General features: G+C 36.6%; 1 protein-coding gene across 6 annotated transcripts; it reads right to left on the minus strand.

Moving 5' to 3' along the window:
• Positions 1-5,531: 5,531 nt before the first annotated feature.
• LOC133783009 (coatomer subunit epsilon-1-like) lies at positions 5,532-10,213 on the minus strand. Of its 6 annotated transcripts, none has more exons than XM_062222515.1 (7): positions 9,999-10,213; positions 9,429-9,489; positions 8,352-8,487; positions 8,107-8,262; positions 7,686-7,757; positions 7,106-7,207; positions 5,532-5,862 (listed from the first exon to the last, which is right to left on the minus strand). In XM_062222515.1, the coding sequence occupies exons 2-6, from the start codon at positions 9,434-9,436 to the stop codon at positions 7,169-7,171; spliced, it is 411 nt and encodes a 136-aa protein (XP_062078499.1). In that variant the 5' UTR covers positions 9,437-9,489; positions 9,999-10,213; the 3' UTR covers positions 5,532-5,862; positions 7,106-7,168. The 6 variants fall into 6 exon arrangements, with proteins under 6 accessions (XP_062078499.1, XP_062078501.1, XP_062078497.1 ...); XM_062222517.1 differs by having other exon boundaries at positions 8,352-8,646; positions 9,999-10,212; XM_062222513.1 differs by having other exon boundaries at positions 9,429-10,213.
• Positions 10,214-10,546: the final 333 nt, after the last annotated feature.

A 10,546-nucleotide genomic window follows, 5' to 3' on the forward strand; every position in this document is an offset into this window, starting at 1 on the left:
CCCTCGAGCTAGAAGAGGAATCTATGGTCACGACCATCGGCCCCGGAGCTTCTGCGGGGGAATCTAAGATAATGACTTCGCGAGCTGGCATGGGTTCTGGGTCCGAATCTGGCTCTGGACTAGACTCTTCTACATACTGCCTAAGACCCGGAGCTAAGGTACCCTCCCGGAGAGAGGGCCATGATCGAAGGTTGGTCCCATACTCCTCAAATAAGGCCGACCTAAAGGCTAGGGTGTTGTCTACGACTACGGTACCCCTAGGGCGGCTACTTTCGTAATCCAGCACAAGCCAGTCGACACAATGGAGCAGGGTTATGTCAAGGTCTAGGTCACTTCGATGGCGTTGGACGGGCTCGTTGGGATTAAACCTAGCTAGCCGGGGGTCTGCGGTGGCCCTATCTAAGCCCCTAAATAGATATGGGTTACCATGGCCGGAGGGGCCGGCTGCTGCCCCGGACTGGGCCCTCTCCATGTTAGCTACTTGGGTGACCTCCAGCACCCTCTTCCGCCTCACGAGGGGCACCTCGTCCTCGTCTCCTCCCTCGGCCTCCTCCTCGGGAATGGGCCTCATCTCGCGAGCTGGAGGAGGCCCCCGCGGTCTCCTCATGTTCAAAGTCTGGCCCGGGGAGATCAGTTTGCATGCCAACATCGTCTCGTCTGTCACGAGCTGGCGGTAGTCCTTTTCACTGGGGGGCAGACCCGCCAGCGTCTCGTACTGACTCCCGAGGGTCACAGACTTGTCTGTCCTCGCGAAAATGGCTGCAGATTTGTTCTAAGTCAAAAATGGATAAAGGGGAGCTAATCAATACTTAACTTACGAGCTAAGAGTAAAATGTACTTACGAGGACGGTTGAAGTAATGAAGTTCACAGTTGCGAAACCCCGCGGACATGAAGAACTGGTCTTTGAATTCGTTGGGGTGGCTGGGCAGCTTGATGACCACAGCCGTGTTTGGAAATCGGGTCAAGTAGTAGAACCCGTCGCCTCGCCCCCGCTGCTCCGGGCTGGCCTTGAGGCAGAAAAAATATAAGATATCTGCCGGAGTGGGGACCTCCCACTCCTGTTTTAGAAACAGATATCTCAACCCCGCCAACAAACGGTAGGAGTTGGGGGGGAGCTGGAAAGGATCCAACTTCACATAGTTGAGGAAGTCGGCGAAATATTGGTCCAGCGAGAGGAAGGCCCCAGCCTTGAAGTGCTCGTCACTCCAAGCCGCGTATTCCTCGTCGAGCGGCGCGCAGCTTCGCTCACCTTCTAGGGGAGGTCGGGCAATCAGGGCGCCCCTCCCCAGCTCGATATTGTGGGAAAGGAATATTTTATTCACTTTCCCCTGGTCAGTGATCTTCGAGACGATCTTCTCAGCCTCGAAGAAGGCATCGGGCGCCACCTCGAGCTCCCGCTCCACAGCCAGCCCGAAAACGGGGATGGGGGAGTCTGTCACCACCTCCTTTCCTTTGGATTGTTGGGAGGACGAGCTGCCTGCGGTCTTTTTAGGGGCGTTCTTCTTGGGTCCCATCTGGTCGCCTAGCGAACAAAAGAAGAAATTTTAAAAAGGGCGACCTGAACATAAGAAATAATTTGAAGAGGTGTTTCCTTTACACGGGCTGAGGTAATCTCAGCCCATGGAGAGTGAGACTACGCGGTTCTATGAACACGCGCCTATGCTCCCAACGGATCTCCTATTACTCGGAATTCGTGTGTGAGGAGGGTCAGGATAAAAGTTTGCCTTGGAAGGAAAGTTTCAGTAGGCAAGAGGTGCAAAACCGCCTGTGAAGCGTGTCCCCTAAGCTACCCGGTTTTGCACCCAAAATGCTGGATATTTTAAACAAGCATACCAAAAAATCCTACCTAGAAGATTTCTCCAGAAAACGCACCCTATGAGCCATGCTCCTAAATGGTTTTCTTCTACAATCGATGCCCTAAACTAAAAACCTACACCCTTCATACCCACAAAAAAACCAACAAAACATTGCATGCAGCTACAGGAACTATTTACCTAAGCTACAGTGAAAAGAAAATTTAAAGCATGCACAGTTAGAAAACTTACGAAGTGTCTTGCTGTGGGGGGGGGGGGGGGGGATGAAGGGATCGTCTGGGTTGGGGCCTCGACGGAGTAACTGGTTCCAAAACCTCAAAGGAGCCCTTGCACCTGATCTTCTGGAATGCTGGGAACGGTAACCGGGAGAAAAAGAGGGTTTTTTGAGGGTGAGAAGAGAGAAGAAGATGGGAAATTCAGAAAATTTTCAAATAAACGGGTGGCCCATGCGTAAGGCGGCCACCCCTTTTATATACGTGAAAGGCCATGAGAGGAGGGTTGTTGGATCGCCCTGATGTGGGATCCGAGGCTCTCCACTCGAAAGGCGAAACGACGGCTGAGTATAGGCTAGGCCATTTAATGCGGTTCTCGGAAGACGTACCGTCACCAACCACGATGCTCCACGTATTCGGCGCCTGCATAATAGGTGGAATATGGAGAGTCCATGGAGAAGCCTAAAAGCCCCTACTGTGGCCCCAGATGACGTCGTGTGCCACGAGCAGAGGCTTGGGGGCAAATGTACGCCCTAATTTTCCACGGGCTATTAGCGAGCTGAGATATGGCGTAATTATATCACCCACGTGGATACCACGTGGCCGGAGCTGCTGTTGTCAGGTCCTACCTCTTTAGCTCGAGGTAACCAAAGGTTTATCAAGACTATTTAAGGGCCGAGTCAGGACTATGAAGACCGCAGGTCAAGAAGGCATCCAGCTCGGGGCACGAGCTAGAGTTGGAAGCTGTGACCTTTTATAAAGTTAACCACGCAATGTAAACGTGCATATATCAGACATCACATGTCTGATATATCCTTGAATTCTCGGACACGCAGCAGGAACGTGCGTGTTCAGGCACCCACGACTGGGTTGGGCCGTGCGGCCCATTATCCCCCTTTCCTATTGATTAGACCACACTTCATGTGTCAGGTTTTAGGAATTAATCATGAATGTCACAGAAGTGACATGATGGGTAAGGAGGTCACGGGATGACCCCCCTTACCAACCCCCAGGTGCCTTCTCCTATAAATATGGAGAGGCTGGGAGTTGCAAAGGGTTTGATTCTATGGTGTAACGAAATACCTTGTAAAGAATACCATAAATATAGCAATAATATTGGCTGGTGGAGTAGAAGGATTTTAACCTTTGAACAACCTAAAAAAAGTGTTTGCATTACCATTTTACATTAAGATCACTCATCAATTTCAGTTCAACACTTAGCACTAATCTCATTCTCTTATTTTCTTAATTACCTGTTGGCGAAGAACCACGTCAATAAATATAAACATGTTAACTAATAATAATAACAATTTAAAATTAAATATTTCACCTTATAGTTATAATAAAAAACTTATAATTTATTAGTGTTTCATACTTCAACATCTGTAATAGCCTTCAACAATTTTGAGAAGTCAATAAAACAGACTTAACATAGCAAAACACAAAACCAAATAACCATAATAATAAATGACTTTAATGATAACATAATAACATTAAATAACACAATAACATCTATAACATAATAACTAAGATCTAGCATATTAGGTTTGACACTGTTGGATATGAAAAATACAAATCAGAAAAAAGAAATAAGAACCAATGTTTTATTGTGAAATTAAATAATAAATGTGAAATAACCAATATTTCCAGTCTATTAAATATTAATGTTAAAGAAAATCTGACTTAAAAGTTAGTATTGTTAAAAAATCATGTATATTTAATAATAATATAAGTACTTCCCTAACAAATAGCTTTATAAAATAAATTTACGTGCAAGTTAATTAAAAATTTAAATAGGAAAAGAAACAGTAAATATTTAGTAAAATTTAGATAACTCAAATTATTAAATAGCTGCTAAAAGATAAGAGAAAAGTGAAAGTTGTCATAAAAAATTACCACTAGGAAATTTATAACTATCATCGGAAAATGTTATTTTCAACTCTTAAATAACTAATAAAATAAATAAATAAATAAATATAGATACAAAGAAACAAAACTGTGGAAATGGTTAACAAAATTATAGTAAAAACTAAAAAACTGCCAAATCTGAAATCACACAATCCTGTTCATATGGATAGTTGCCTCACAAATATCATCCGAAAAAGATACAACAAAAAAATATTATAAGAAAAGAAAATGATCATCATTAGTAAAAAAAAAACATGTAAACATTCATTTGGATAATAATTGAAATATTATTAATGAAAATTGTTACCATATCATTCATGAAATCTCTCTGAATTCTCTAGGAGAGAATAGAAGAGGTATAGCAAAGATCATATTCTTTATTAAATAAAATGGAACAAAACAAAACTAAATGAACAAACAACCTATTAAATAATTAAATTTGAAGTATATTTATGTTAATACGTTATTATAATATATATATATATATATATACATAATTTATAATAAATCGAAAGACATAAGACAAGCACATTTCTTGAATGAAAAACAATGTTTTCAAAGGCATCCAGTGAAAAAAATAATAATAATCTTAAATATAAATATATATATACATTTAAATTAAGAGAAACTAGGAGTGGCAATTTGGGTCACGACGCGATGACACAATGCGACACGACATGATTAACGTAAACACGAACACGACACGTTTATAATCGTGTCGTGTTCGTGTTTGAGTTTTTGACACGTTTAATAATCGTGTCGTGTTCATGTTTAGCTTAATCGTGTCGTGTCATAATCGTGTTGACCTGTTTAATAATCGTATCGTGCCATAATCGTGTCAGATACGATAACACGAATAATTTGCATAGGTTTTATGATTTTTTTCATATAGTTATGATTAATCGTGTCATAATCGTGTTCGTGTTCGTATTTTTGACACGTTTAATAACGTGATGTATTCGTGTTTACCTAATCGTGTTGTCGTATCATAATCGTGTCAACACGAATCTGATACGTTTACACGAATTGTCAACCCTATATAAGGTTTCTCAGAGAAACCTTATACAGTAACTATAGATTATGGCATATAATCCATAACAGCAATGTCATAGAAGACCCTTGTTGTATGGAGAAAGTATGAAGACTTCAATTTAGAAATATATATATATATATATCCATGTGTTTATAAAGAATTTATATGAAGAACATCAAGGAATAGAAATACTACAACTTTAAGTACAATTGTATATGATCATGCAAAACAATTGTACATTATACTTGTGGTTGTAAAATTTTCTTGGAAGAAGAAGGTGGTGAAGAGCATTGGGCACTACTACAAAATTGACATGGGACGATGCGACAATTTAAATAAAAGCGTCATTTTCTGTCGTACATGAGATGATAGTTCCTATACAAACGTTGTATCTTTAAGTACATGCGACGATAGTTCCTGTGCAAGCGTTATCCACTGCAGTAAATGAGACGACAGTTGCTACTCAAGCGTCATTCTACTGCAGTACATGAGATAACAGTTTATGTGCAAGCATCGTCCCCTGCAATACATAAGACGACAGTTTTTTGGAAGCCGACGTCCAATGTAGAATATGGGAATTTTTTTCATTTCTCTATTTTCAACTACTATATGTATTCATAATTTCTTGTGTAATTACAACATAGTTCAGACAGAATCAGCAAGCAGACAATCAATAGAACTCAGTATTTTCCAAATCTAAAAACTACAAGATCAAATATGTAGGAATTCTTGCCTTAACTATGTAAGTGCATGACTTAAATATAATTAGTTTGTTTTTGAATTCTAATTACAAAAGTTACTCTAACTTTGGCTCATCCGCTCAAGGAGCTTGGCTGTCCATTCATTTTGAGTTTCATTGATATCCTCACGGTTATATGTGTTCTTCCCACCACACTACAAAAATCAAAATAAAAAATTAAGTTAGAAACTAAATTGAATAGAATTTTAGTTCAACTATTATAAATATATAATATCAATATGAGGATACACAACACTAACTCAATCCAAATTCATCCGCACCAAACATGCTTATTGGAGATACGCATAAAAAATCATTGACTTATTTTAAATCATTGCAAAAACAAAAGAACAGAACAAAAATTAAATTTTAATTAGATTCAAATTAGCTCTTGTATATGAAAGAATCATAAGAAAACTATGACAAACAATGAACTGACAATATCTTCCTTTAGGATTCACAATACCCATTTGAAGTAATATTATAAACACGAGTCCATAAATGAATTAAAAATAATCCAAGAGTTTAATCTGGATTGACAATGCCTAAGTTGTACAAAACTAGAAGAGCATATAGACATTATAGATCCAGGGCAGGTCACATGGGTGTTGAAGCAAATATAATAGACTTTTGAGATATGAAAAACAAGCACAAGTGGAATTATAACTTACTCAAGATGATAAATTAAGAAAGCAAGCTTCCAAAATCATTATAATATAATTAGCATGAAAGCATCGACAATGCAATTTCACATAAAATAGAAAAGTACTCATAATAATGAAGAGTCAATACATGAATCCACTCAAACCTTGATATATGGTCAGCTCGTGACACTGATTACATAAATTTCTATTTTCAACTCCAATTTTTATTTTCAAGCCAAATATACACACAAAAAACTACCAGCAAAATAATGTAAACATGAATTTCAAACTTGATTTAGAAAGATGGGATATTGAAAGAACTAGCACTATCACTAAACTAACTCAGTAAATACATTTTAAATTTTAGATAGAAATAGATCATGAAGCCCAAATTTTAAAATGAGAGTTTGAAAGAACCACCATACAGAAGGAAAAAAGAAAGAGTTTGAGAGTTTGTGTATTATATATATTGCCTAGTGTTCTAAGGGAGGAGATATATAATTTGAAGTCGAAATAGTAAACCACTGTGAAAGAGAGAGCTCATGAATTTATTGGGGTATATTATATGAAGCGCATTGCCCAATATTGAGAGAAAAAGAATACTTAGGATTGGGTAAAATTTTGAATCTTTCACAAACATGTCAAATTTATTATTCTAAGCTACAAAACCAAAACGAAAAATGCCCACAAAGGATAAAGGACAACGCAATGACAAAGGTTCTCTCTTCTTCCATGAGAATGAAACCATCTTTACCTCGGTCTTCAAGCAACTGTCTGAACTGCTCTGTCAAAGCCCTGTTTGGCCGATGTCGACCTTTTAATGAGGATGTGATCTGGATGTGCAAGTTTCAATTGGCTGCAAAAACAACACTCTTCATTAAACAAAAAATCAACTCTCTAAACATCTACTTCGGTAAGTGGTGGAATTGTAATTCTGAGGGGTCACATCAGAATGAATATAAAGTGGGCAAGAAAAAGCAATAGAAACACACTGAAATAATAGCCAGTAAAATGGGATTTATGTGGATTTTCTCAAGCATCTTGATGAAAACTTTACATTCTAAATCAGCAAATAAAAAATAAAATATTTCCAAGCAAGCACTACAAAATAAATACTTTAAAATTTTATAGATGAAGATGATCTATGTGTCTACTATTGTAGTACGAAGACAGATGACAAAGGTGTAAATGACCATATATTTATAAATATATGTGTATATATTTTGACCAAAGAATTTGCTAATATATAAAACCCAATAATGTGGTAGAAAATTCTTGACAAATTAATTCCCAAAAGATTCATAGTCAGTTGTGGGAATCAGCAGAGGTCTTACGTGAGGAAACGAGAGGCCAATGTGAAGACAGCACACAATTAGATTGGCAAGAGTTTCTGGATCCTTAGCATCCTGTCAAATAAGGGAACAACACCATACAATAATTAAACTTCATGCATTATTCATGTTTTCAGTACCATTTTGTCACGTTTTAAAAGCATCATTTGAAACATATAGTAATTTCTTTTAGAGGTATGAATAAAATTTCAAAGGGAAAAAAGTCCATAAAAGCAACAAGGAAAAAAGAAAGAATAAAACACTAAGTTGGCTTGAAGTATAAAAGAAGTTCCATTCTTAAAGCATTTTTTTAAAGATAGAGAGGAAGTAATCACATGTTATTGTAAAATATCATCTAAAGAAACAAAAATTGTGAAGGGGGCATGGGAAACAACTCCAGAAAAATAACTAATAGGATACTTGCCTTGTTAAGTGCTTCAAGCAGCAGAGTTTCAGCTTCATCAAAGTTATTCATGTGCATGCAGCAAATGACTTTCCCATTAAGAACCAAACTGGTCATCTGATATTTCTCAGAGAAATCTTGGAAGATAAGATATGCTTCTTGTATTTTAGAGCCACCCTATTTGACATGCATGAAATATGAATATTTGCAACATCCCACTCATTCAGAGGGAAATATTAAAACAATAAAGCTATGTATATACATACCACTGCCAGATTGAGCCATGATGTTGCAAGTTGTGTTAGTGTGTGATCCTCATCTATCTGTTGCATGACTCTAAGATGTCTTTCTGCATAATCTGCCCTGTGCATCTTGATGAATATTTGGACATTCAATGCATTGCTGCAAAAGCAGGAGCAGCAATAGGCTTGAGAAACTGACAACTTCTAGTAAGAACTTTCATGCCTTCTGCCTCAGTATCATGGTTTTTAAAATCGTTTGTGGCGTACACCTTGAGGTGAGGCAGTGAAAAAAATGCCTCTAAGGCTTACCCTCAGCAGTCTGGGATGAGGCATAACACAATTTTTTTTTTAAATGAAGCACCACAACTTGTATTATTATTGAAAATGATAATACAAACAGAGTAATGTTTACAAAGATTGTACAACCATCTTACAAGAAAATATAAAACAGTGTTAATAAAATACAGGAAAACACAAAACTATATTGTACAATTTTCAATAGAAAGGAAAGAAAGAAAGAAAGAAAAACAACATTAGTCATACAACATTATTACCATTCGTCATCAATGAGAGCCGAAGCTTTTATGTACAACTTTTCTCGTAAACAAACTAAGTGAGCTTACTAAATATGGAAATAACTAATCTAACATTACAACAAATCACATAAATGCCATAAGGTTTGCTGCATATTTATTCTTATGTGCCATTTGTTATATAGCATTTATTTATATTTTGACAGTGTCTTGTGCACCTCTTGTATTTACTATATAAATGCATTATAATCACCCAGTCATCACTAGGATTACCTTGCTTTCTTTTTTGCCCCCATCTTAATTACAGAATAGCAACATGGTAGTAAGTACCTCAAAAAACTTCAAATTCAATGCTTAGCTATAACATCAAGAGAAAAATGGCATGCTCTTACAAGTAGCAAAGTTAGGTATCAATATCAAGAACCACTAAAAGAAACATATTCAAACAAAAAAAATATGAATTACTTGAAATTGACTCAAGACATATTCTAAATTCAAACATATTCAAACATACAAAGCATTTTGAGAATTCTAAATCAAATACACAATTCATATGAAACACACATACCTCAACATTGTCTAAAAGTATCATATACTCATTCTTCAAATTCAATTACAAAGGTTTTCCCCTACATTTAAAAATAACATTAATTATAGTCAACCAGAGAGATAAATAATTTACTTTCATGCCAAGATCAAACATTTTCTAGTTGTTTGAGGCATTTTCTCAAACATCTAATGTGCATTAGATCTGAGAAACAGAGAATGATAAAAGAAAGAAATTCCTAGTACACATAAAGTCAACCTAAAATACTTATTAAATAAAAGCCTAAATACACATTCAAGCTGCATCAAAATTGGTATGATAAATGAAAGATCTATTATTACTTGTTCCTCAAAACGGTTTATTTTTACTAAAGTGTTTTGGCCACTATCAATTTTAGTCTCTCGTTTACCTTAATCACACCATTGCAACCAGAAGAAACAACACCATTTGCAATACAAAATATCAACAAATAAAAAATACAACAACTAAGGCCAGGCAGAGGTAACAGATGATACAAAAAATCATATCTTGATGGGGTAGAGAAAAAGGCGGAGATCAGGGAGGAAAAGAGGCGGGGACAGAGAGCACAACTTGATAGAACGAAGCCTAAACCACATCGCTGAACCCAGCTTCGCCGAACATGAAACCAACCCGCCATCCCACCTTGCGTCGCTAGCCTCCTCGTCCCACCTCGCACTGCAAGCTCCGTAGCCTCCTTTAGCCACTGCAAGACAGAGAGGGAGAAAGAACGAGAGAGAGGGAAGGCAACAACTGGAGAAAGAGAGAGAAAAAGAAGGGAAGAGATCGAGGGCTGAGATAGGGAATATAGGGTTTTCTTTTTCTTTTTTTAAATATTTATTAATTAAATGTTAACATAATTTAATAAAAATAAAATTATTGACGACATAATACATTAAAAGTATATATTAAAAGGTTAATATATGTTTTCATAAATAAATTTACATAAATTAGTTTGTTTTTTAAATTATATTTTTATAAATATATATATATATATGTAAATAAATTAATATTTCAAACATATATATTTTATAATATAATAAGTTTATAAATAAAAAAATGATAAACAATTACAACTAAACAATAATAAAGTTATAGAAATTTTAAAATTAATTTCTAAT

The sequence above is a fragment of the Humulus lupulus genome, chromosome 6 (assembly GCF_963169125.1).
Source record: "Humulus lupulus chromosome 6, drHumLupu1.1, whole genome shotgun sequence".
Lineage (NCBI taxonomy): Eukaryota > Viridiplantae > Streptophyta > Magnoliopsida > Rosales > Cannabaceae > Humulus > Humulus lupulus.

Coding starts and splice junctions, on each gene's coding strand:
- LOC133783009 (XM_062222512.1), bottom strand. CDS start 9,156: ATGGGGGCAAAAAAGAAAGCAAG. Junction 7,758..8,106: donor TGCTTGAAGCACTTAACAAG/GCAAGTATCCTA, acceptor CTTATTTGACAG/GATGCTAAGGATCCAGAAAC. Junction 7,208..7,685: donor TTGGCCTCTCGTTTCCTCAC/GTAAGACCTCTG, acceptor TTGTTTTTGCAG/CCAATTGAAACTTGCACATC.